The sequence below is a fragment of the Oncorhynchus nerka genome, linkage group LG16 (genome assembly GCF_034236695.1).
Source record: "Oncorhynchus nerka isolate Pitt River linkage group LG16, Oner_Uvic_2.0, whole genome shotgun sequence".
Lineage (NCBI taxonomy): Eukaryota > Metazoa > Chordata > Actinopteri > Salmoniformes > Salmonidae > Oncorhynchus > Oncorhynchus nerka.
Window position 1 is genome coordinate 12,647,679 of NC_088411.1, and position 27,397 is coordinate 12,675,075.

A 27,397-nucleotide genomic window follows, 5' to 3' on the forward strand; every position below is an offset into this window, starting at 1 on the left:
GACACACCTACTCATTCAAGGATTTTTCTTCATTTTTACTATTTTCTACATTGTAGAATAATAGTGAAGACATCAAAACTATGAAATAACACATATGGAATCATGTAGTAAGCAAGAAAGTGCTAAACAAATAAAAAATATATTTTATATTTGAGATTCTTCTAAGTAGCCACCCTTTGCCATGACAGCTTTGCACACTCTTGGCATTCTCTCAACCAGCTTCATGAGGTAGTCACGTGGAATTAATTTCAATTATTAGGTGTGCCTTGTTAATTTGTGGAATTGATTTCCTTCTTAATGCGTTTTAGCCAATCAGTTGTGTTGTGACAAGGTAGGGAGGTATACAGATGATAGCCATATTTGGTAAAAGACCAAGTCCATATTACGGCAAGAACAGCTCAAATAAGCAAAGAGGAACGACAGTCCATCATTACTTTAAGACATGAAGGTCAGTCAATCTGGAAAATATCAAGAACTTTCAAAGTTTCTTCAAGTGCAGTCGCAAAAATTATGAAACTGGCTCTCATGAGGACCGCATCAGGAAAGGAAGAGCCAGAGTTACCTCTGCTGCAGAGGATAAGTTCATTAGAGTTACCAGCCTCGGAAATTGCAGCCCAAATAAATGTTTCACAAAGTTCAAGTAACAGACACTTCTCAAAATCAACTGTTCAGAGGACTCTGCGTGAATCAGGCCTTCATGTTCTAATTTCTGCAAAGAAACCACTACTAAAGGACACCAATAAAAAGAGACTTGCTTGGGCCAACAAACACAAGCAATGGACATTCGACCAGTGGAAATCTGTCCTTTGTTCCGATGAGTCCAAATTTGAGATTTTTGGTTCCAACCGCCGTGTCTTTGTGAGAAGCAGAGTAGGTGAATGGATGATCTCCACATGTGTGGTTCCCATCGTGAAGCATAGAGGAGGAGGTGTGATGGTGTGGGGGGTGCTTTGCTGGTGACACTGTCAGTGATTTATTTAGAAGGTAAAGCTGGTTGTGAGCATGCCAAGAGTCTGCAAAGCTTTCATTAGCAAAGGTTGGCTACTTTGAAGAATCTCAAATATAAAATATTTGTTAAACACTTTTTTTGTTACTACATGATTCCATATGTGTTATTTCATAGTTTTGATGTCTTCATTATTATTCTACAATGTAGAAAATATTAAAAATAAAGAAAAACCCTTCAATGAGTAGGTGTGTGTCACCTCTGCTCCTGCTCTCTGCTCCCGCTCTCCCCCACCCCCTGGCGCTTGAGGGCGCCAGGCTGCCCTGCATCACTCACTCCTATCATCTATTACGCACACCTGCATCCCCTCGTCACGCGCATCAGCGATATTGGACTCACCTGGACTCACTCATCATCTGTTTATTACCTCCCCTATATTTGTCAGTTCCCCAGCTCTGTACTTGCTGCTGCATTGATTGTCTTTTGTTTGTTTTACCTGTTTGCTGACGCTGTTCCTGTCTCATTCCATGTCCGTTATTTATTAAATGTTTTACTCCCCGTGCCTGCTTCGTCTCTCCAGCATCATTCCATGTAACAGTGTGTCCAAACCTATGACTGGTACTGTAGGTCCTGGGTGGCAGGAAGCTTGACCCCAGTGATGTATTGGGCCATACGTTCTACCCTCTGTAGCATCTTACGGTCGGATGCCGAGCAATTGCCATGCCAGGCGGTGTGCAGAATTTCATCTGTAGCCTAATAAACTGAACGCTTTCCTGGCGAGTCGTAATGGGACGACAACACGTCATCACATGACTCCAAGTTTACTTTGATACGATTATTACATAAATATTTGAGCATAAAAGCGTTTCCACCGACAGTTCTCACATAATTTATCTACAGACACCAAAAGATCCCACCCTGTCTGGCGTATTTTGTTTTGTCGACTTTTGGAAATTTTACCGCCAAATTTTCATCAGGCCTGTCATTACTTTTCACCCGACATGTACTTTACTCGCACTAAAAAATTGGATGGAAACCTGGTTAGTAGTAACAAGCAATATCTTGTTATTTTTTCCCACAGAGAGGATTTAATGTGGCATGCTATTTCTTGGAATGCCATTTGTCATACAGCAGTTATACCTTGAATGTGCATATCTGTGCTGGAATTCAGAGTATGGACTGTGGACCAGCCGGAATTCAACGTTTTGGGCTCTTTAAAAGTGTTAATGATTGAGAATTATTAACAGAAGTTTAAAAAAGGACCTGCCAGGTAGGGCAATTTCTCAAGAATGCAATGTCCATCCAGCACTCCTAACAACTTATCACTGAGCATTACCCCTCAAGAGGCACAAGAGGAAACAACCTCTATCCTTAACTCAATTCTGTGGCTTTCCTTCTCTCTGTAGTACTGGTCAACTTAGCATTGGGTCATTGAAAAGGAAAAATCATTGGGTCATTTAAGAGGATGAATCAATCAATTTTCTAGGATAATTCAAAGAGATTTATGGTGCAAGTGCATCTAGGAACAATATATATAATATAATAAACTCAAGGTCATCTTTTCACACCTTGGTTCCAATATCCTCACTGTCTCAGTGATGCTACTGTTACTGTAGCCAAAGACACATTTCATTTACTCAGAGGGCGCAGTCCCTGATGTCTGCTTTAGCAATAAAAGGCCGGTGAGAGTACAATGCTTGCTTATTGTCAGAGACAGATTCATTGTAGTGGCTCCAACTCGAGCATCAAATCATATCAAATCTTATTTGATTATCATTCAACCTCTATTGCTGTATGATTGTTTGTCCTCATGTAATCTCACTGCGTGTTCCTCTCTGTCTTTCCTTTGGAAAGATAAATGGTCTGAATAGTTCTCCCATGCGGTTTTCAAGTTGCGGTAATATTGTCTTTCGGTTCCACTGTCTCATCATGATGCAATTGTTGTTTTAAGGTCATATGTGCGCCAATGGTAGCTCTGTTCACAACCTAGCACAGGAGAATTGAGGTATCTAAAAATTCTCCCATACAGCAGATTTGCTATTTATTATTGGTGATCTATAGGGTGCGCCACAGGATAATAAAAATTCTGTAAATTAAGCTGTCCCTCACTGGTCTATGAATCACACCTCAAAACAAATACCACTTTAAAGAACCAGCCAAGCCAATTGCTTTGGAAGCAGCGATCCAGGCGGCAGCTGAGTCCCCTGAATTCATTCCCCCTCAACCTGAGACTCATTATACATCCAGTGGTCAAAAACAAAGATACCTCACCAGGTGAAAGCTATGATCATTTATGGATATCACCCACTTCATTCAGTGTAGATGAAGGGGAGGAGGCAGGTTAAAGAAGATTTTTTTTTTTTTAAACCTTGAGAAAATTGAGACATGGATTGTGTGTCTGCGTCATTCAGAGGATGAAAGGGCAATACAAAATGTTTAAGTGCCTTTTAACGGGGTATGGTATTTAGTAGGTGCCAAGCGCACCGGGTTGAGTGTGTCAAGAACTGCAACGCTGCTGGGTTTTTCACGCTCAACAGTTTCCCGTGTGTATCAAGAATGGTCCACTACCCAAAGGACATCCAGCCAACTTGACATAACTGTGGGAAGCATTGGAGTCAACATGGAGTCAACATTGGCATCCCTGTGGAACGCTTTCAACACCTTGTACTGTAGTCCATTCCCCGACAAATTGAGGCTGTTTTGAGGGAAAGTGCCCACGTCTAACTGTTACAGTCAGCACGACCACCGCTTGTTGATTTAATGGCTGCCATCTGTTGTTGTGCCTGACGAATGGAATGAGAGGCACCTGCTTAGTCTGACTCTAGTCTGTGCCCTTCCCCGCCTTTCTCCCAGCAAGGCAATTAATGCCTTGGTTCTAATAATTATACTAATCTCTTCTGGTGAGTACAGCTCTGCCCATCACGTTTCCACATTAAAGCTTGTGATCAGCACTCCTATCAGATGGTTGTGTGGAGGGACAAGAGGAACATGCTGATCACCTGTGGGAGGAGAGATCTATGATCCTCTGGTCTCTTTTAGTACATTGTGTTCCTTTTGGTTCTTCAACATTTAGATACTTTGTTTAACTAGGCTTTGGCATGAAACAAGCACGTTACTGTCAAATGACCAAAATGTAGAATTATAACATGATGTATTGACCTAGTGTATTGATGTAAAATATAAACCATTTCAAATGCAAAACTATCAGGCAAAAAAAAAAAAGGCTACCAAAAATGTTAATCAACACATCAGTACATAGTGTGCAACGTGTTCCTTCTTGTTATCACACAAGTCAAAAAAAGCTAAAATAAATGAACAAATAAACAAACGTACATGGTAAATTTAACCAAACGTCCATATCAACAACTGTCATACTATTCAGATATAAGTAGGTTACTAACATGATTGTCTTGCATGACTTTCTGATATTGGTCAACATTCTATACATAATAATGACAATTTCACATGGTTTCAAAGGTTGTTCCTTGAACACACAATAAAATGAACAATTTACCTGTTACTCAATACACAACTGGAAGCATGACTCACCATCTGTGTTGGATGCTGTTAAACTCTGACATTTTTTAATATTTTTTAACCAAGTACATTACTCACACAAACTTTATGCACTGAGAATGATTTCAATTTCAAGTACCAAATACACAGAGATATATTAAAATAAAATAACATGACAGCATCATTTTGTCCTGTTACAATCGTAGACTATTATTTGCCCTGTCATCAAATACAATAGTGTGCTATGTTATCTACAAATGTTATGTGCATCTCAGTTAGGGCCGGGACGATACTAGTATCACAATACTCGTTAGTATCTTGGCAAGGAAACAAAACACAAACCGTATTTAACTGTTTTAGGAAAACAGACCTAATGTTGGAAACAAACATCATTATGTTGTCATCCAGAGTCATATTTATTTATTTTCCAAGCTACAGCACACAATAGTTCCAGGAGTTAAAGCTGGAACATGTAACTTGTTGGGCGACATGACCAAATATTTTCATGCTTCCCATTTTTAAGATTTTTTTTGTTTGTTTTTCACGTTCGGTTTTGTACACCAGCTTCAAACACAATATTTTTAGCAACCAGGAAAAGGTGGAACAATTTCTGCATAATGCACCTTTAAATTCTCTCTGTTAGAGTGAAATTAACACTCATTGGTGTAAAAGAACCCCAGTGTTGGTGTTAATAACCAGAGTTATTGTTTTACACTGTGGAGAGTAAAACAGTACCATCAAAACCACAACCTTCATTATCATATTTCCCAGCATGCTATGCAGGTACTTTTTTGTTGTTGGATTGTTTTAATATCTGTGTTTTTGCATGTACATTGATTGATTGATTAATCTTATGCTATACAAGATAAATAACATACATGTTTCTAAACTAATCCAATCAATTCGTTTGATTTATTGCACCCATTAGTGAAATGGTTGTTCCGGTCTACATGGTTTAGGTGGTCTCCTATTTCAAAAAAATGTTTTATAGCTCCTAACCCCAACCCGGTCTAAGACCAAACACAAGCATTTTGCTACACCCACAATAACATTTGCTAAACATGTGTATGTGACCAATGAAATTTGATTTGATTGAACTCTTTTGTATTATTCTGTATCTGAGGCACACATTTGGTATGATAGGTTGTGTTCCATATGTTATGTATTAATTTGTGGATGTCCATCACCCAGTTCATATTATGTGTTACAAATTACAATTCGTATTATATGTTGCGAATTTGACAAATTTACCAGATGTTACAAATTTGAAAAATGTATGATATGAATTCTAGCTAGATGGCTAACGTTAGCTAGCTTGGGGTTAGGGTTAAGGTTTAGGAGTTAGGTTAAAGGGTTAAAGTTAGTGTTAGGGTTAGCTGAAGGGTTAGCAAACATGCTAAGTTGTTGCAAAGTTCTTTAGGTTTCCTGATATTCATGTTTTACGCCCACTCATCCCATGTTATACGCCCACCCAACCACCCCGACCAACTACCGTCCTTTTTTTTCATCTGTCTTATGTAACCATATCAAACGTAACATATCATACTAAACGGCGTGTCTCAGATTTACATACAGAATAATACGAAATGCTCTGAGACCAATGTTAATATTTTATAATATGAATTGTTACATTAACACTCAAAATGTAACACTACAATCAGAGTACTTTTTACACTCTGTAGAGTGGGACTATATGTTATCTGAGGTAGTGTTAAAATGAACTCTTTAAGTGAAATGAACACTGCAAAATGTACTGTGTATAACCTGACAAGATGTGGATCTAATGTTCTTGTGTGTGCCAGGTATGAACAATAATGTCAGTTATTCTATACACATGCATGTAGCCTTCTCTACTCATGAACTGAATAGGATTCCTCAGTCGAGAGTAGTGTTTTTCAACCCCTGGTCTGTGGACCTGTGGACCACAGATGGTTGTCTGCTCCAATTTAGTCATATGTCAAGCCCAAGTTTTCATTTAAACCAGGGGTGTCAAACTCATTTTGCACCTCATTTTTGTAATTTTGATGCTCCCTGACTGTTAAGCTTTCGTTTTGATGATTGTTAACAAGATGGACAGAGTGAAGAGACTGTAAAAATGTAAGTCCATTATCACTACATTGAGTTTTTTTTTATTACTCAAACCAACCACAGGCCGCAGTCGAATGTTTGACACCCTGATCTAAACCATAGTTTGCCGGTCCTTGTGTAGCAAAGTGTTAGAGAAGTTTAAGAAACACTGTTCTAGATCTCCAGATCCGGTCTCTCAGCCAGTTTGATGGCCTCGTGCATGCAGGCGGCGGAGAGTTTGCGGTTAATGTTCCTGTACCTGCAGAGCAAGATGTTACGGTAGGTGGTCCTCAGGTCCCTGTTGAAGAAGGCATAGATGAATGGGTTGATGAGGGAGTTGGCGTAGCCCAGCCAGAGGAGAAACCTTTCCACCCAGAGGGGAACGCAGCTACATTCTACCCCACAGATGAAGGGCCTGGCCGTGGACATCAGGAAGAAGGGCAGCCAGCAGACAGAGAAGGCCCCCACAACGATCCCCAACGTAGCGGCCGCCTTCTGCTCCCGCTTGAAGATGGAGATGTTTTTCCTGTCGTTCTTAAGCAGACGAGAGAAACTGGCACACTCCTCCACCTCCTTCTGGAGCTTAAAGGCCGTGGCCACGCAGTCAACACTGTTACGCTCGTCCTCTGCCTTGGGGAAGCCTTGGATGGTGTGCTTGGCGGCGCTCACCTTGGCCGCTCGGTAGATGCGGTAGTACATAATCAACATCACCGACATGGGGATGTAGAACGCGACGGCGGTGGAGTAGATGGTGTAGCCCACGTCTTGGGTGATCAGACACACCTTGTCATCGTTGACGTTCTGGGCCCAGCCGAACAACGGGGGCAGGGTGATGGAAGCAGACAGCAGCCACACAGACAGAACTACTTTCGCCATGCATCTCCCACTCTGTCGCACAGGGTAGGTCAAGGGTTTAGTTATGCCTAGGTACCTGTGACAGCAAAGAGATGAGTTAAAAATATTGTGAAGTCTCTGATGAAAGTAATGTGATTGAAATATAGCACACACAGGATAGTATAGATCATGAGGTGTCCAACTGTCTTCCTGGAGAGCTGCTGTGTGCAGGCTTTCGCTATAGCCCTGCTTTAACACACCTGATTCTGCTAATCAAGATCCTTAGAAGCAGGTGTGATAGGCTTAGAGTAAAACCCTGCACACCCCAGTGACTCTCGAGGAGGGTTGGCCATCCATGGTATAGGGTTGGGTATACAAATGAAAATCCATTCTTAATTATTCATCAATGGTAGAATACAAAATGTAAGCAAGTACTTTGGTGTTAATTGCTGTTGACATATATTTTTTATAAATTAGACTAACCTGCATAGATAATGGTTTTGGGGGAAAAAAATTACATTTGCAATAATGAAAGATTTGTTGGTTTATCATTAATGAAGGCATCTTGACTCACCTTCTATGCTTATTACACACAGGGTCATGATCGAAGCAGTGCAACACATCACGTCCATGGCAATGAAAACGTTGCAGAACACCTGTCCGAAGATCCACTGTCCCCCGATGAGGTCCGTGATGCTGACAAAGGGCATCACCGCCACCGCTATGGACAGGTCTGCCACGGCCAGAGAGACAATTAGATAATTGGAGGGCTGTTTCAGCTTCTTCACAAAGCACACGGATATCACCACAAGTAAGTTCCCGCAAATAGTGAACAAAGTGAGCACAGTGAGAACTCCTCCGATAAGCACCTTCTCCACATTCCGGTGGCTAAGAATCTGCTCCCCGCAGCTGGTGTCATTTTCCGTGAAGCTCAGAGTTGGCAAAATTGCGATGGTTGTTTGGGGCGCTCTCAGCAAACGCAGATCCATCCCCGCTGTAGTCATGCTGGTCCTGGCAAATTCCTTCATCAGGTTTTTGGTCAAATATGATCTCATAAGATTAATACTATTTCATTGGAACCATTATTTTAATGCCTATTAATCCGTTATTAATAATGCATTGGGTATCCATCAAATCACAATGATAATTTCCTCCCAACTAAATTGATACCTTTGTCTTTTCCACAACTTCTAAATGACCAGTCCCGGTAGGCCAGTTATCCATCCACCGGCGCCAAATCAGCAGGTTAATGGGATAGAGTAGATTAATAGGATAAACAGACTCCCGTTAACAAGCTTGGTTTGTAATACATTGTTAAATGTAATGCGATTCATTGGTCACCCTCACGCGAGTGGCTACCGCAGCAAAGAACTCACTGAGAAAATGTTTTATTGGCGAAAGGGAATATACCGGGATGACGTCAGAAGAACCCGCGTAGATGTAGCCTAGTCTGGTTCGACATTATTCAGTCAACATAAAGTATATTCATAGGCCTATCACAGATTTTTTTTTTTTTTACGGAGCAACACATATACCAAGTGTGTGTGTGTGAGAGAGAGTACAGAATCTGTGTGTGTGTGTGTGTGGGGTGGGGGGGGTGGGGGGGTTGATACACTTTGAAACACATCATTTGGCGCCATCCTGTGGTTTTATTCTAGGTATACGTAACAATATCATTCTTTCCCCACATAGATTTATATAGGGCATATTATAGCCTATTTAGGATTCATCTATATTAATGGCTAGGGGAAATTTGGGTAGGCTAAATCTATAAATGTAGTCCTAATCAAATGTAGGATAGCTATTTTTTCTATTTAAGTTTTTGAAAAATATACTGGACACACCTTTTGTTCTAGCAGTACTTGGTTCTTATTAGGCCTTGCAGGTAGGATACAACACAGCCAATAATTGTAATGAGGCTTTGTACATTGTTCTTAAGTAGACCTAGAGTATAACAATGTAGCATAATTAGCCCAATTCTTGATAGGCTGCACTACAAGAATAATTACACAGTAATACACTGTTAATTTAGCCTAGTCAGTTCATCAAATCAAATTGTATTGGCTGGGTACACAGATTTGCAGATGTTATCGCAGGTGCAGGGAAATGCTTGTGTTTCTAGCTCCAACGGGGCAGTAGGCCTAATACCTAGCAATAATTTAAAAAACAACAACACACACATAACCCCCCCCCCCCCACCACCACCACAAAAAAAGTTGTAATTAAGAAAGATCAGAATGAGCAATGTCAGAGACCATGTGTAACAATATAACAGTAACTGATTTGGGCAAGGGAGACAGCAAGCAATAAGAGTCGTTTAGAAATGTAATAAACCAACCTGGTCTCAGAGGATTTCGTATTATTCTGTACAAAAATCTGAGACACAATTTAGTATGATATGTTATGTTTCGCATGATATGTGCTAATTTGTGGATGTCCATCAATGATATGTTACAAATTACAATTCGTTTTATATGTTATGAATTTGCTAAACGTACAGATTTGTGAAAACTACAATGGATTCCAAATTTGCAAAACGTATGATATTTAACATTTTTGTAACATTGCATGTTACAAAAACAAGCGAGGTGGCTAACGTTAGCTAGGTTAGGGGTCCGGGTTAAGGTTAAGTTTAGGAGTTGGTTAAAGGGTAAGGTTAGCTAAAAGGGTTAAGGTGAGGGTTCGGGAAGGTTTAGTTGACATGCAAAGTAGTTTGCAGAGTAGCTAAAAAGTAGTAATAGTTGAAAAGTTGCTAATTAGCTCAAATGCTAAAGTTGCCCATGATGACGTTTGAACTCTCAACCTCTGGGTTGCTAGACGTTGGTGTTATATGGCCATCGATCCACCGTAAAATGATGTTACTGTACCAAATGTAATATATCAGACGAAAAGTAGTATCTACGTACAGAATTTACGTACAGAATAATACAAAATGCTCAGAGACCAGGCTGATGAAACAGCCTGTACAATGACATTAGGCTGTCGGCTAGCTTTACTCGAAAAGCTGCGGCAAGAGGAGCATGATAAAACAATGTAATAATAATACCCACAGGGGAAATTGGGGGTTGTAAGAAACAGCCTGTATACAATGACGTAGGCTGCTGGCTGTTTTAATTCTGAAGCTGCCGCAAGAGGAGCATGATGAAGCAAGATGACCGACAGTGACCCATAGATTGTATAAAGACAGTGACCTTAGTCAAACGTTCTAGCAGTTGTTGTCCCATTATCCACATCGACCAAACATCATTATTTTTTTATCGTCGTAATAGATCTTTACCAAATATCCTGACATTATTTTGAAGAAACATCGCCGAGGAAAGCGGACAGATTTCGCCTTTCGGAGACTGCCCGCTAGTGCTTTCCCTGCGCAAAAAAAAAAATGGATAATGGCAAAGCATCGGATCAGAAAAGAACAGGCGCTTGCCAAGAGAATGGTTTGACAAATGGATTCAAGCCTACACAAACTGACAACGGGAGCTGCAATGTTTTAGGTTCAAACGGAACCAGTAGCAGTGGTAGTGGCGGGTGTAGTAGTAGTAGTAGTAGTAGTGGTGGTGGTGGTGGTTGTAGCCATAATGGAATTGAAAATGTCCACCATCTTCAGGAGGATGCCCATAATAATGGGTCGCCTCCAAAGCGGTGCAGACTCAGGAGAAGAATGGATTCTGGCAAAAAGAACCGACCGCGTAAGTAGGACACAATATGAATCGTTTCCACACTGTTTCAGCATCGATGATGTCAATCATCTCGGCTGTCTAAAATCTAAAATGAAAATTATACGACATTGAAACTACACATTCGGTCAAATTCTGCCCTACACAATTTCAAAGCATCCTCTCAGGAATGAAAGGGAGGGGGGTTCGGCCTAAGTATTGATTGCACATAGCTCTGGGTGTCCAAAGTGACAGTCGCCTAGATTTCCTATATCTAGTCTATTTGGATGACACAATGAACCAGTTAAGACATTATAATGCAGGATAGAATATCGCTTTATCGCGTTGCGAGGCTTTTCCAAGAATGTAAATAGGGAAGCCTATCCGCCCAATTCTCCTATTGATACTGCTTCTGTAATGAATAATGGGCCTGTACTCCTATGTGGAGAAATGTTTTGTTTTCCTGTATCCTCAAAGTACATTCCATAAGCTATTTATGTCTATGAGAAATGCAGAATTCAGCAAGCAATAAGAATCAAGCACCATATTCTGTATTATTTCTACATGTTTTAATCATACTATGCAATAATAATTTGTATTTTACACGAATGTAACCCTCCTGGTAATAGAGCTTTAGCCTCTCTTTCTCTCGTCCCCTTTGTTATTGTGAAATTTTTGATGTTGTCCGTCGAGCCATTTTTCATTGGTCGTTCCAAAGTCAGGAGGTGTGCTGAAATCGCTGCTGATATGAGAGCCACATAATGTCGACCAATCAGCCGCCAGCACTTGCCTAAGGAAGTTGGCTGAAGAAACTGACAGAGCAGCCAGCTCCATGAATAGCACAGATCTTTCTTTGTCTCCAATATAACATTGTAAAACAAATGTGTCACTATGTCAGGAAAATGTAGTCTGCCTTATTGCTGTGATGACATCATGCCACAATTCATTAGGACTGAGTGACACTACTTGTCAGTCTTGGTATGAAGTGTATTTGACCATAAGCAACTTGACCTGAGGATCACAATTAAGTTTGTTGTTTAAAAAAAACAGGTACGAGTTTTTACTCTATTTTAAATGGATGAAATATACTTATTTGCTTACTTTCATTTATTTGTTTATTTACATCTGCTACCTCGGCAGAATCAAATCTAAGCAAACAAACAGCAATTTTACAAATGTTACACTTTGGCGCCAGGAACTATTTGGCTGGTGTAGTTAGAAGCGGTCTTTATCTGTCTTCAATGCCTGCAACCCAGCCATTTGTCCAAGAGGTTGCTAGAACACTGCTGGCTTGTCTGCATTCCTCTGGGAACTGTGGAAAGAAGTCTTGAATCCAAAAATACCACTTCTATTATATAATTGAATAGAAGGGATTGTGGACAATTGCAGCAAGTTGCTAAAATACAACATTTTTACGTTCCAGTATGATCAATTGAATAAGCATCATATGCTTTGCTGATGTCTCTTATTGGTAATTCCCACTTGGATGCAACAAACTGAATCCCAATTTTTATGACAATTTTTTATTGAACCTTTATTTAACTAAGCAAGTCAGTTAAAAACAAATTCTTATTTACAATGACGGCCTACCCCGGCCAAACCCGGGCGACATTGGGCCAATTGTGCTCCGCCCTATGGGACTCCCAATCACCGGTTGGGATACAGCCTGGAATCAAACCAGGGTGTCTGTAGTGAGGCCTCAAGCACTGAGATGCAGTGCCTTAGACCACTGCGCCTTTCGGGAGCCCAAATAGAGCTAGGCTTTGCCAATCAGACTCAACTATGAAAATGTATGCCGTTAAATCATTTCCATTGACTTGAGCTTTGGTCCTTTGTTGCACATGCATGTGACCACTGTGAAATTATAGTAAAAGCAATATAGCTCAGCCATTACTTGAGAATGAGTGGTAGACATTCAAGCATTCAGTCCTCTGTCAATTTACAGTGAAACCATTGCAATGCAGGATCTGTCTGTAGCACAACTGACTGAAGATATTGAAAGCACGTGATTCCAGTCAGTGAAGATTCCAGAGTAGACACTCACACATTTGCTGAGATCAATATATTCATGTTATGTCACGTTCCGCTTCTAGAAATTGATTGTCCAACCCAAATTACATCACCAGTACACCTCTGATATATTGGATCGACCATATATCAGAGGTGTAATGGTGTTGTAATCTGGGTATCATTGCAAGCCAGAACCAAATCAACAATTACATCTCAAATTTGACTATTTTAAGCACCTCAAGCATGTCTTTTGGTTACTGCTTTTCTGTAGCTTCACACATAGTTGAATGTAACCAGGCTGGTTTGTGGAATGAGCAATAAGGGACTATACACCCCTCTGTCAAATGAAGTGCTATTGAACCAGTTTGCCTGCCGATGTATTGACTACATATTCATTGTACTGTACACTCAAGAGTTAATTGAGAGTTAGGCAGGATATCCAGGCAATCTTCTCTCCATGCCGGGGTTTCCATGGCAACAAAACCCTCATCTTTTGTTGCAGAGCAAACACACTGCTGTGAATTTAAGACGACCTTCTTCCTCTCCCTTCCTTCCTCTCTCCAAAAAAAGAGAGAAACATGTCACAATGATCTACTAATATGAAGACATGACGTGTGCATAATATGCCATGATGCTGTCGTCTTCAGTGAAATCAAGTTAGAAAATGCAACAGGTTTGAGTAAGTTTCAGTTAGCACAGTTCATTGGTAGACTTATATGGAGCAATAGCTTAGTTGTGACATAGACAGAATACTAGAGCCCTCTGTTTTGAGAGTATGCATTTCTCCATAGAGGATTTTGCACAATTCCATAAGAGCTAAACAGCGCTTTTCTACAGGCAATGGTGACCAAGCTTTTCCTGAATCTACCAACTAATCTCTCAAAACACTTTTTGTTTTCTGTTCCAGCCTTCCCCTGGTTTGGGATGGACATCGGCGGCACCCTGGTGAAGCTGGTTTACTTTGAGCCTAAGGACATCACGGCGGAGGAGGAGCAGGAGGAGGTGGAGAGCCTGAAGAGCATCCGCCACTACCTGACCTCCAATGTGGCCTACGGCGACACAGGCATCCGCGATGTCCACCTAGAGCTGAAAAACCTGACCATGTGCGGCCGGAAGGGCAACCTGCACTTCATCCGCTTCCCCACCCAAGACATGCTGGGCTTCATCCAGATGGGCAGAGACAAGAACTTCTCCAGCCTGCACACCACACTCTGTGCCACCGGCGGAGGGGCGTACAAGTTTGAGGACGACTTTAGGACGGTGCGTGGTGGTTGCTAGAACGATTGGGTGTTGTCGGCCAGGGAGAATGACTGAAAGTGACAGGCGATGTGAATTCATGTCTTATTGCATGTTATTACATGTCATTAGTCAGTTAACTATATTGTGGCGTGATCATTACAGGCAACATGGTTTCTCATGTGATTAGATGGGAGTAGGTGTTGATGGTTTAGGCTTGCCTGGTTGAGGTGTGTTATAGACAATTCATGCTCTTGGAGGAGTTACCTTTGCATATCATAACCACTCTAGTTTCTCTTTCTGTCCTATAGTCTTATAGATCTTCTGCTTTCCATCTCCCAGATCGCCAACCTAGAGCTACAGAAGCTAGACGAACTGGACTGTCTTATCCATGGTCTTCTCTATGTGGACTCAGTGGGGTTCAATGGCCATCCAAAGTGCTACTTTTTCGAGAACCCCTCTGATCCCGAGAGTGAGAACTGTGTCAAGAGAGCATGTTGCCTTGACAACCCCTTCCCCATGTTGTTGGTAAACATTGGCTCAGGGGTCAGCATCCTGGCAGTCTATTCGAAGGACAACTACAAACGGGTCACAGGCACCAGGTAAATAAATGTCATCTGTTGCTGTTTTAGTGTAGGCGAACAGAGGTAATCCTGTGTCACTCCACATCATGATAGCTGTATTTATTTGATCTGTCATTGGTAACACAGTTCTGTCATTGCTCGCGTTCATCTGTATTCAAAGTATCCTTGTTTTGAGTCTAGATAATAGTTACCGCGGTAACTAGTTAATAACTTCTTAGTCAAATACAACTTTCCCACTGGGCAAAAACTGGTGTTTCCATGTAATCTCAACAAAGAAAAAATGTAATGTGATGAAAGAAAGAAAAAGCAATCAACGTAAGGGAATTCTGTATTTTTTTTAACCAAATTTATAACCTAAATCCAATGACATGGTGATATTTTTTCTTGAATTCACATTAGTTGACAACTCAATCAAATCTAAACCAAAACTAGATGTTGAAATGATGTCTGTGCCCAGTGGGTTGTTTTCTGCAAGCTAAACAGTGGTACAACCCATAGAGTAGTAGGTCACATTAATTGCCTGTCCCCCCCACAGTTTGGGAGGTGGTACTTTCCTAGGCCTGTGCTGCTTGCTGACTGGCTGCGAGACTTTCGAGGAGGCCCTGGAAATGGCAGCGAAGGGGGACAGCAGCAACGTGGACAAACTGGTGAAGGACATCTACGGAGGAGACTATGAACGCTTCGGCCTCCAGGGGTCTGCAGTTGCATCTAGGTGAGCTCTAAGTTAGCTGATACATGATACGTGTTGTAACCTCAAGACTTCCAGTAACAGTATGCTTTGAAAACGGAGTATTATGGAAACTAACCCCGTGAATAATTCATTGCAGTTTTGGTCATATGATGAGCAAGGAGAAGCGTGTCAGCATCAGTAAGGAGGACCTAGCCCGAGCCACTCTCGTCACCATCACCAACAACATTGGTTCTATTGCTCGTATGTGTGCGGTGAATGAGGTACAAAGTAGATGTATTTACTTCTGTTTCAGTGGAAGTCTTACTTCAATGAGTAATTCTATCCCGTGTTAATTTCGTCAACAATAGCTCTGACAAAAAATACTTGTCGACAACCTATTTTTCCTGACTAAAACTGTGACGATAATGAAACGAGATGCCCTGAAAAAACCCCCGATAACTATTAATAATTACTTTTCATTTTAGTCTACGGAAATGTGACAAGATGAGAATTCCACATGAAACAAATTAACATTTAATTTGACACGAAGCATACATGCATGCAGATTATTTCATGCAATCCTCTCATTGGCAGGATTAACATCTTTCAGTTGCACGGTCTGAGCTGATCTGCCCGGCTGTCCCACACAGCTCCCAGGTGGTCACTTCAATCACTCGTTAGTCTTTTCAACTGATGAGAAGCCAGGACACTTGACTTGTCACTAACCTCAACTAGAAACAACGATGTTTACTCTCTCTTGTACTTTCATGTAGGCTGTTTTTGCTTTGATCACAACAGGGGCTCTATTTTCCCATGTGTGCTGTTATTCACTCGCCTGTGTTGCTGCTCTCACGCCGCGGTCTGCAAATGCGAGTTGAGGTAGCTTTTTCCTTAAGGGAAAAACAAATGCTATTTGTTGGATATTAGGAGTGAAGTAATACTTCCAGCATTTTCATATTCTCCTCTTTTCAAGGAAACCACTGTTATTCCCCCCATGACAATTATGATGGGGAGAAAATCAGAGCTCTAAATTGTTAAACCTGTAGCAAAGGCTTTATAGCCTACGTGGTTAATTATGGCTGTTATTGTTTACAATCTGCCACAATATCAATGTAGCCAGCTACGGATAGTAGGTCTAGTTGGAAAAGTCTAAATATTCATTATTTAATAGTCTAGTTTTAGTCGACTGATAATAACTAAAACCGACGTAGGATGAAATGACTACAACGTGACTAAGACTCAAATGTATTTCAAGACTAAAACTCTATTTAAAATAGCTGCCAAAATGAACACTGATTCAAACAGTGAGAATATACCACACTGTGGTTGTGACTGTAACGTACGGGGTCAACTTTCTCAAAGTGATTTTTCTTTCACCATAAAGCAAAGGAGTGAAGTGGATTCAGCAGTAAGTGTGATGGATGATGGGAATGGACTCTGTGTGCTTTCAGCTTCTTTACAGTGTTGCCTTGTGGCATGGAGATCAAGCAGCATTGTACAGGGCTATCAAAGCACATAGAACAACAACAGGAAGTCTTCTGACACAAATATCAAGTGGGCAAATTATCTGCCCCATGAGTAACCCCATTGTAGTGTTTTGAGCACGAGGTACACAAATGTACATTTGATTCAGCTTTCTAGTTACCTATGCATATAGTGTCCAGTGTATCAATTGGGGGAAGTCTTAAAACCAGCCTGCAAAGTGCGCCGCTTTTTTTTGTCGGTAGAGCTTTACTTAGAATGAGCGGACTTACTCTGTTAGCCCTGCAACAATGTCATTCACAGGAGTTGAGCTGTTCATTCTTGGCTGTTGCTCAATCTTTTTCTCCCTTGCTGCTGAGTCACTGAAGCATGAGACGAAGCTCCTCCCACTGCTGTAATGTCAGGTTCTCTCCCCTAGATGGCAACAATACATCCATCTATGCCACGTGTCAAACTCATTCCATGGAGGGCCGAGTGTCTGCGGGTCACTGATTGGGAACTGAAGGAACTCCCCTCACCTTGGGCTCCCGAGTGGCGTGGTGGTCTAAGGCACTGTATCCCAGTGCAAGGGGCGCCACTACAATCCCTGGTTTGAATCCAGGCTGTATCACATCCGGCCGTGATTGGGAGTCCCATAGGGCGGCGCACAATTGGCCCAGTGTTGTCTGGGTGTGGCCGGGGTAGGCCGTCATTGTAAATAAGAATTTGTTCTTAACTGACTTGCCTAGTTAAATAATGGTACAATTTAAAAATATGAATGTTAAGCCTGGTTGCCTAGGTCTTATTCAAAAGGAAAGAACTAAAACCAGCAGACACTAAACCCTCCATGGAACTAATTTGACGTCCCTTATCTATGGCTATTAGTCTGAGAGAGCTGGCCTAAGGTCTTTAAACAGCTGGCCTAAGGTCTTTAAACAGCTGGCCTAAGGTCTTTAAACAGCTGGCCTAAGGTCTTTAAACAGCTGGCCTAAGGTCTTTAAACAGCTGGCCTAAGGTCTTTAAACAGCTGGCCTAAGGTCTTTAAACAGCTGGCCTAAGGTCTTTAAACAGCTGGCCTAAGGTCTTTAAACAGCTGGCCTAAGGTCTTTAAACAGCTGGCCTAAGGTCTTTAAACAGCTGGCCTAAGGTCTTTAAACAGCTGGCCTAAGGTCTTTAAACAGCTGGCCTAAGGTCTTTAAACAGCTGGCCTAAGGTCTTTAAACAAATTGTTTTTTTTTGTTGTTTTTTTACATCTTACTTTTGAAATGTCAAATTCTGTCTTGCTTTATGAAACGGTCATTCTTGCAAGCTCTAAAAATGTCTGGTTTACCAATGGTTCAATGTTGTCTTTCAGAAAATTGAAAGAGTGGTGTTTGTTGGGAATTTCCTGAGAATCAATACTGTGTCAACGAAGCTGCTTGCGTATGCCATGGACTTTTGGTCCAAAGGACAATTAAAAGCTCTCTTCTTAGAGCATGAGGTAAGTAGTTTGCAATATATATATATATATGTGTTATTTTGATTTAACTAGGCAAATTATTATTTACAATGACGGCCTACCGAGGAACAGTGGGTTAACTGCCTTGTTCGGTGGCAGAACGACAGATGTTTACCTTGTCAGCTCAGGGATTCGATCCAGCAACCTTTTAGTTACTGGCCCAACACTCTAACCGCTAGGCTACCTGCCGCCCACGTTCTGTGTTATGTGAGGGATGTTCAGCACACCTGTTTTAGTCTAATTGTACAATAAAAAGGGTAAACAACAGATCATCTGCATATATTTGGATAGGTTACAATTGGGCGCTGAGCAGGAATATCAAGGTTATTGATGATAACCTGTCCGAATACCTAAACAGATAATGAATTAAGCCGAGCCACTCTGTTTTTTTCAGGGTTATTTCGGGGCCGTCGGTGCCTTCCTGGAACTACTGAGGATAACAGATGACCTTTGAGACAGAGACAGACCGAGGCGAAACCCTAACTCTCACCACAAGACACTGCTACTGACTGGACGAAATGGGGAAAATGCATTTGAATAATTTAACTGTTTTAAGAGGTTCTACTAATTATCCTCCTCCTCGTCTGCTGATGTTTAAGAAAATTGATTTTCAATATTATGAATGCAGGCTGGAGGAGATGAGGTTGGTGTTTTATTTGCCACTGAAAAGCAAACCTGGGTACCTATTGTTTATAAAAACCCTAACTGTATATTGAATGTGTGATTAAGCCAAACGCTACTGACCCCTGATCCTTCGTGTGTATTTGCTTTTGTTTACTTTTTTTGTGATCTGAGACCCCCCCCCCCCAAAATGTATCTTATTGGTCCTTTATTTGTTTAATTTAAATTGTATAAAGTACTTACAAGATGCAAGTAGTTACATTGATCTTTAACTTAAAGCATTAGCTTACAATTAGCTTTTGCACTTTTTTTTCGAATCAATCGTCTTATCCCAATGTTCTGTGATATGATTTGAGATATAATCAAATGTATTACCCTACTGAATATGTGAATCGTACGCAGTTACTCTTATCAACCCATTCTGTCAACCCGTCATCTATGGATTTGCCAATTTGTGGAATATGGACCATTAAGCAATAGCTAAATTTGACTGATAATGTTGCAGGTTGATTTTGCTTAATAATACGCTGAAAAACCTTAGAACATTTGACATAATGCATCTATTTTTATCAGTGGCAGTAGAATGACCAGTGCCCAAAATCCTAAGTCTGTATTCACTTGAATCCAGTATTATGTATATTCTTTCCTGTCCCATGCCTTATAATTCCATTGCTGTTTTACTGAAACAGTTCACTTTGGAACCAAGCCTTCAGTACTAAATTATCCTTAGAAACCTCACAAAATAGATCCTGTCTGTGACTCCACTTTCCAGGGGAGTTGGGATATGCAGAAAAACACATTTTCAATTCACACATGCGTATTAATACACACATGCACGTGTTTGAAATAAGACAAATATAAGCAACCACCTAATTATCATTATTAAGTACATGCTCCTCAGCAAAGCCAAATCACTGACACACTAAGCAGTGCCACGCAAAGTGTTCACCTCTATGTGAAGAGACTTTAACAATATGTACTTACTACAGTTGTTTTCATTGTCATCAAAGATGGGGACCATTTATGCCTGCCTTCCTACCTGTAATAATCAGTATGTGCTTTATGATAGTCATTTCATATTTGTTTTGGATGTACTGTGCTGAGTACTCAAAAGGAGATTTGACTCTCCTACTGGATCTCTTGGTTAAATTTCATGACATTTCATGATGGCATTTTGGTTTCAAGTGAAACTGCATAGCTGGCCTGTGAACCGCTGTGAGCTGCATACCCTTCTGCCTTCCTGTCCACTTCAGAGGGTCCCACGACCAACTTCCTCATCCAAACAATACATCCATGCTGTATCTGAAATGGCATCCTATTCCCTATAGTGTGATACTTTGGAACAGATTACGCTTTTCCATATATAATTCACCAGTGGTGATATTAGCATGTAAATCTTGGTGTGGAAAACTCCCCCCCCCCCAATTTTTTTTAGATGCATGCCAGCAAAGCCACTACACTACACAACACTAAACAATACATTAATTGCACTATAGCGACGACAAGCGGTGCCCACAAACTGTTAGGGCCTATATAAAGCTGTCCCAACAGCAGAGCTTTCTTTTCAGCACCATGGAGTGAATCCTTACCACTGCTACACCTGGTTATCAGCGGAGCCTTGTCTGGCAGCAAAACAATTCATTCAGCCTGGTTTACTGCCTTTAAAAAAAAACATAGATGATATGACCATATCTCCCTGGCATATTACATCATTTATGCAGCAGCATACAAGACATTTTTGGACTCACCTTGCTGTGCGCGGCAGTCGTATGTTGACAAATTTTGTCATCAAAGAAAAAGATTTACAATTTTGAGTTGGATGACTGTTCAAAACATATCTTCCCAGTCTGACTTCCCAGTTGCAATGCTTGCTGTTAGCCACTGTCACCGATTCCTTCCAAACAACTCATTGTTGAATTTGCGATTTCCAAGTTGTTGTGTAATGTTTATGTCTATGTATTAGACATTTATATTCATTATTTCTCTTCATATGACAAGGATTAAAAAGGATTTGCCAGTTGATTTATGATGATGACTGCTAGCTAAGATTTTGAAAGTAAGATGTTGACATGATCAGTCCAATCAAAGCTACTGTACATATAACGTGATTTGATGTCATTTTGTCTGTGGTCATTGACGTTGAGCCTTCTTGGAAGGGCACTTCTAATGTAACTCTATGGGCAGCACCCAAAGGGCTCACATTCTTGATGTCTACCCTTGCTAAAGGCTAGTGATGTAGTGTCCCCATGAGTGACAGAACACTGAGCCAATCACGGTGCAATGCTCCTATTTTCTGCTGGCCTGCCCCACCACAGAAAGCACTGAGCTAGGCTGAAACACCTGTATTTTGGAGCTGCCTGTTTGTATGCGACTTTATTAACTCAATTATATATTTTTGTTGCATTGTTTGCAAACTGATATGTGACATGTATTAATGCCAAAATATAACATGCAAAACAGCCCCCCCCCCAAAAAAAAAAACATCTGCCCCACCTACCCTGAATGACGGGTCGCCCCTGTACATCTGCTCCACCTACCCTGAATGACGGGTCACCACTTTTGACCAGGGCGATGATTTTGATCAATAGTAGCGCATTATATAAGGAATATGATGCTATCTTGGACTCATCCCCAAACTGACTTCCCTAACATCATACGTTTATTTTTTTTATCCCAATTTAACCTGGTGGAGTTTTCAGCTATAAATTAGGACAGATTTTTAAATGTGCTTTATGAATTGAATTACTGCATACATGTCATGGCAAATAATATATGTAACTCTGAACCTGATTGAACTGGATTACAGAGCTGGGTCTTGCTATGAATTCAGTTTTGCTTGTCGTCATTAAAACTGTTCTCTAACCTGATGATATGTTGAGTTTGTTGCATTCACTTTCTGATGTACTGCCTTGTCCTGTTGTGTGTGTTTATAAGACTTGCCTAGTGAAGACTTGGTACAAAACATTAAGAACACCTGCTCTTTCCATGACATAGACCGACTATTCCCAAACTGAGGGTACGCACAATGCCGTCGTGGGTACGCCAAATAAAAATATGATTCACATTTTCAAACAGTCCATTTAGATTTTTCAACTGGCTAGACATTTGAGTGATGTTTTTTTCTCGCCTGAGTAGCCTCGTTTCACTGCAAAAAAATAAATGAAACCATCTAGTGTTCAGTGAAATAACAACACAATGTCAAATACAGGTAGCCTAGTCAAATAATGAACATCCAATCCCATTAACCGTTACTCTCTCGTGGGAATTCCACTAACGGTCCGTAAGTAGGTAAACGTAGCTGCTGCTCATTCCGTTTGCTCGAAAATTGATTTAAAAAAGTAAGGCCCGCGTCCATAGAGACACATACCAGCTCTACTGGTAGTACTGCTACTACCTACCAGCAGTACTACACCTGCACCACGACACAAGTTGTTCTGCTTCCACGAGCACATCCAATGCTAGCATCAGGAGTGCTACATTTGTTGCTAGCCCAGCTATCACAGACACTGAAGTTGTGAATCTGATGCAGCTGAAGAGCTACTGCCCCCTTACCCGGGAAAGCACCGAACAAATGACAGGGACGTTGGACCCTCGAAGAGGCACAAGTATGATGAGAACTACATTGATTTGGGGTTCACTTATGTTGGGAATAGTGCCTTTCCTCAGCCACAGTGTGTTATATGTGCAAAAGTACTATTTCACAACTCGATGAAACCTTCACTCTTGCGCAGACATTTAGAAACAAAACATGCCAATTTGAAAAATCAGCCACAGGAGTTTTTTGAGGTGAGAATTAAGATGACTTTCGAGTAGTATGATGTATAAAAGCAACAGATACCATTACTAAGAAGGGGTTAGAAGGTCTTATATGGTGAGCTACCGAGTGGCTAGGACAGGCAAGCCCCATGCTATTGGAGGACTTAATTCTTCCTGCTGCCGTGGACATGGCTGGGGGAAAAGGCCAGAAAACTATACAGACGATTTCTTCATCAAACAACACTGTTTCATGTGGTCCCGGGTGGTGCAGCGGTCTAAGGCACAGCATCTCAATGCTAGAGGCATCATTACAGACACCCTGGTTTGAATCCAGGCTGCATCACAACCAGCTGTGATTGGGAGTGTCATAGGGCGGTGCACAATTGGCCCAGCGTTGTCCAGGTTTGGCAGGTGTAGGCTGTCATTGTAAGTAAGAATTTGTTCTTAACTGACTTGCCTAGTTAAATAAAATGAATACAAATTCATGACATATCAGTGACTTGGCAGGAGATGTTTTTAACAATTACTGCTTCGCATACAAGCCAGTGAATTCTTTACGTTACAGCTGGATGAGTCAACAGACGTGGCAGGCCTGGCACAGCTCCTGGTATATGTCTGTTACGTTTATGGGTGGTCAATTAAGGAAGACATGCTTCTTCTGGAGACCAGGATATTTTTAAAGTACTGGATAGCTTTGTGACATCAAATGGACTTTGGTGGTCAAGATGGGTTGGTATCTGTACTGGTGACGCAAAAGCCATGACAGGGAGAGATAGTGGAATGGTAACGCTCGTGCAAGCAGTTGCTCCCGACGCCACTTGGGTACACTGCAGCATGCACCGAGAGGCTCTTGCTACCAAGGGAATGCCTGACAGCTTGAATGACGCTTTGGACACTACAGTGAAAATGGTTAACTTTGTTGAAGCAAGGCCCCTGAACTCTCATGTATGTTCTGCGTTATGCAATGATATAGGCAGCGACCATGTAATGCTTTTACAACATACAGAAGTGGGCTGGTTATCAAGGGAAAAAGTATTGACAAGTTTTTTTGAATGGAGAGATGAACTTAAAGTTTTCTTTACAGACCATAATTTTCACTTGGCTGACCGCTGGCATGATGACGACTTTCTCACACGACTGGCCTATCTGGGTGATGTTTTTTCTCGCCTGAATGATCTGAATCTAGGATTACAGGGACTCTCCGCAACTATATTCAATGTGCGGGACAAAATTGTGGCTATGATTAAGAAGTTGGAGCTCTTCTCTGTCTGCATTAACAAGGACAACACACAGGTATTTTCATCATTGCATGATTTTTTGTGTGCAAATGAACTCAAGCGTACGGAAAATGTCAAATGTGATATAGCAAAGCACCTGAGTGAGCTGGGTGCGCAATTACGCAGGTACTTTCCCGAAACGGACAACACAAACACTTACTGATATCTGAACAAGAGAGCCTCATCAAAATTACAACAAGCGGTTCTGTGAAAATAGAATTTACTCAGAAGCCACTGCCAGATTTCTGGAGAGGGCTGCGCTCAGAGTATCCTGCCTTGGCAAGTAGTGCTGTTAAGACACTGATGCCCTTTGCAACCAAGTACCTATGTGAGAGTGGATTCTCGGCCCTCACTAGCATGAAAACTAAATACAGGCACGGACTGTGTGTGGAACATGATTTAAGACTGAGACTCCAATACAACCCAACATTGCAGAGTTATGTGCATCCTTTCAAGCACAGCCTCATTAACCTGTGGTGAGTTATTCAGGATGTAACTCAATATTTTGTACACTCAGTGCCTAGTTAAAGTCTACACACACTTGCACAGATTTCACATGTTGAGGCCTTAAAATTCAATCTAAAAAGGATTTACATTGGGATTTCCTCCCAACCTACTCCACATTTTCAGTGTTTTTTTTTTAATGTTCTGAAATGAGTAAAAAAATCAAATTTATGCTTCTCATGATTCCAGAACAACTGTCTGTGTAAGATCCCTCAGTTGTATAGTGAATTTCTCAAAATGATTTAACCTCAGAGCCACCAATGAGATTCATGAGAATGTCTGGGATACATTTTTAGGCAGGGATAGATCAGGGGAGGTTCATAAATAATTCCAAGACACTGAATGTCCCTTTCAGTATGGTCAAGTATGGTAATCAATCTATGGATGGTGTATCATAACACCCAGACACTGCAAATATCTGGCCATCCTAACTGCGGGAGAGAATGGAAACTGATATCACTATGAGGTTTAAAATTATTTTAAAGTTGACATCATTTTTTGGCGGAGCTGAGAGAACTGCATGGATCAACAACATTGCATTCACTCAACATTAATGGCCTGTATGACAGAGTGAAAAGAAGAAAGCCTGTGTTTAAAATATATATATTGCAAATCATCTAATACTGAAAGACAACATTTTAAATAAATCAACTTTTTTGCCTAAATGAAAAATGTCAGGTATGGGTCAAATAGAGTAAAACGCTCTGTATTTTTAAACATTGTGGTGGCAGCCATATAATTAGGAATTAGAACACTTTATTTAATGGGATATCTATGGTGGCAGCATCTTGTTATGGGTATGCTTGTCTCCGACAGGGACTGGGGAGTTTGTCAGGATCAAAAGAAATATGAAAGGAGCAAAGTCCAGGTAAAAACATAGAGGAAAATCTGTTTCAGTCTTCTGAAAACCTAACCCTGGGTTAGAGTTTTATTTTTCAGCCGGCACACTAGAATGGCTTTCCAAGATGTGTTGAAGGTCTCAGTGCTGACTTAAATCTGCTTGAAAATCAGAGACACGGTTTAAATATTGCTATCCATCAATGATTCCCAACCAAATTGACTGAGCTTGAGCAATTTTGACAAAATGATTTACAGCTTTAATCACAAATAACTCTTAGGTGTGAAGACCTACGCAATCAAGACATCCTTGTTTTTGATTTTGAATTCATTTAAATAGACAATTAATTTGCAGCAATATTGCTCCTGTCTGTCTGTTTGGTGCGCGTGTTTGTCTATCACTCCATATTTAGCCAGTTAGCGATGCAAATGATAACCGTCTTTGTGGGTAGACAGAAAGACTTTCCCCAAAAACATTCTCAATAAAATGTTAACTGCAAAGTAGGTTTAACCGGGGGAACAATATAATGATTATTTGTATCAATTGGCTGGTGATTGTTTGCAAACTCTGCCATATGCTGCAGCAGTAGTCCTATCAGCAGAAACATAGCTAGATCAACACATTCCTCTCTTGCTAGATGCCCAATTAAAGGGGAATTACACTCAATCTACATTTGTCAGTTTATTTTTCCAAAATGGTCTTCTGTTGTAATTTAAGCCTTGACATGGACGCAGAACATCCATTTTCTTTGTTTCTCTATGAATAATTATAATATTGAGAGTAAAAAACTAAAACAAATTTCAAACAAGGAAAAATAAAAAAGAGAAAACAGAATTCAGAATTCAGTAAAATACTAAATATAATTTGATGAGGCCCCCTTGCAGTTGTTTATTAACCATGATTTTACCAGGTATGACAGCAAACGCATATTTTGTACACCAAGGACCCAGGGAAGAGTTGCAGGGTAGAGAAGAATGTGCCCAATTGGTAGTTACAGTCTTGTCCCAACGCTGCAACTCTTGCATGGACTCGGGAGAGGTGGAGGTCGAGAACCACGCATCCTCTGAAACACGACCCCGCCAAGCCTCACTGCTTCTTGACACGTTGCTCTCTTAACCTGGAAGCATTCCGCACTAATGTGTCGGAGGAAACACAGTACAACTGGCGACTGCGTCAGCGTGCATGCACCCGGCCCGCCACAGGAGTCGCCAGAGAGTGATGGGACCAGGAAATCCCGGCCCGACAAAACCCTCCCCTAACCCGGACGACGCTCGGCCAATTGTGCACCACTCGGGAGGCCAGTGTATTTAGTATGGTTACATAGGACAAAAAGTTACTTAGGGCAAAAACGAATGGAGGGTGGTTGGTCGGATGTATAATGCGAACATCTAGCAACCAAAAGGTTGTGTGTTTGAATCTCATCACAGCCAACTTCAGCATTTGAAATAAGTAGCAACTTTTCAGCTACTTACTACTTTTTAGCTAATGTGAAACTACTTTGCATGTTAGCTAACACTTCCCCTAACCCTTTTAGCTAACACTTCCCATAAAACTTTAACCTAACTCCTAACATTATCTCTAACCACTAGCCTAGCTAACGTTAGCCAGCTAGCTAACGTTAGCATTACCAACCCAGACACCTAGCCAATGTTAGCCACAACAAATTGGAATTTGTTTTGAAAATTCATAACATATTGTACGATTTGAAAATTGGTAACATTTTGTAAATATTTCCAATTCGTAACATATTTTTGAAAATGTGTAACAAATCATACGAATTGTAATTCGTAACATCATACACAATGGCTGATGGACATCAACAAATTAAAACATACCATACGAAACGTAACATATCATACCAAATGGAGTGTCTCGGATTTTCGTACCAAATAATACGAAATGCTATGAGACAAGGTTGGCTGTAAA

General features: G+C 41.0%; 2 protein-coding genes across 3 annotated transcripts; one reads left to right on the top strand and one right to left on the bottom strand.

Annotated features, from left to right (window-relative positions):
* Positions 1-4,497: 4,497 nt before the first annotated feature.
* On the bottom strand, positions 4,498-8,418 carry LOC115144559 (5-hydroxytryptamine receptor 7-like). The gene is made up of 2 exons (XM_065002298.1): positions 7,941-8,418; positions 4,498-7,464 (listed from the first exon to the last, which is right to left on the bottom strand). Exons 1-2 carry the CDS (start codon positions 8,416-8,418, stop codon positions 6,704-6,706), a joined length of 1,239 nt encoding a protein of 412 aa, XP_064858370.1. The 3' UTR covers positions 4,498-6,703.
* A 1,964-nt stretch (positions 8,419-10,382) lies between these two features.
* On the top strand, positions 10,383-21,963 carry LOC115144044 (pantothenate kinase 1-like). 2 transcript variants are annotated; one of them, XM_029684670.2, is made up of 7 exons: positions 10,383-11,049; positions 13,934-14,286; positions 14,605-14,864; positions 15,382-15,558; positions 15,674-15,797; positions 18,332-18,457; positions 18,870-21,963. In XM_029684670.2, the coding sequence occupies exons 1-7, from the start codon at positions 10,743-10,745 to the stop codon at positions 18,927-18,929; spliced, it is 1,407 nt and encodes a 468-aa protein (XP_029540530.1). In that variant the 5' UTR covers positions 10,383-10,742; the 3' UTR covers positions 18,930-21,963. The 2 variants fall into 2 exon arrangements, with proteins under 2 accessions (XP_029540530.1, XP_029540531.1); XM_029684671.2 differs by lacking the exon at positions 10,383-11,049 and adding an exon at positions 11,897-12,066.
* The last annotated feature ends 5,434 nt before the right edge of the window (positions 21,964-27,397 follow it).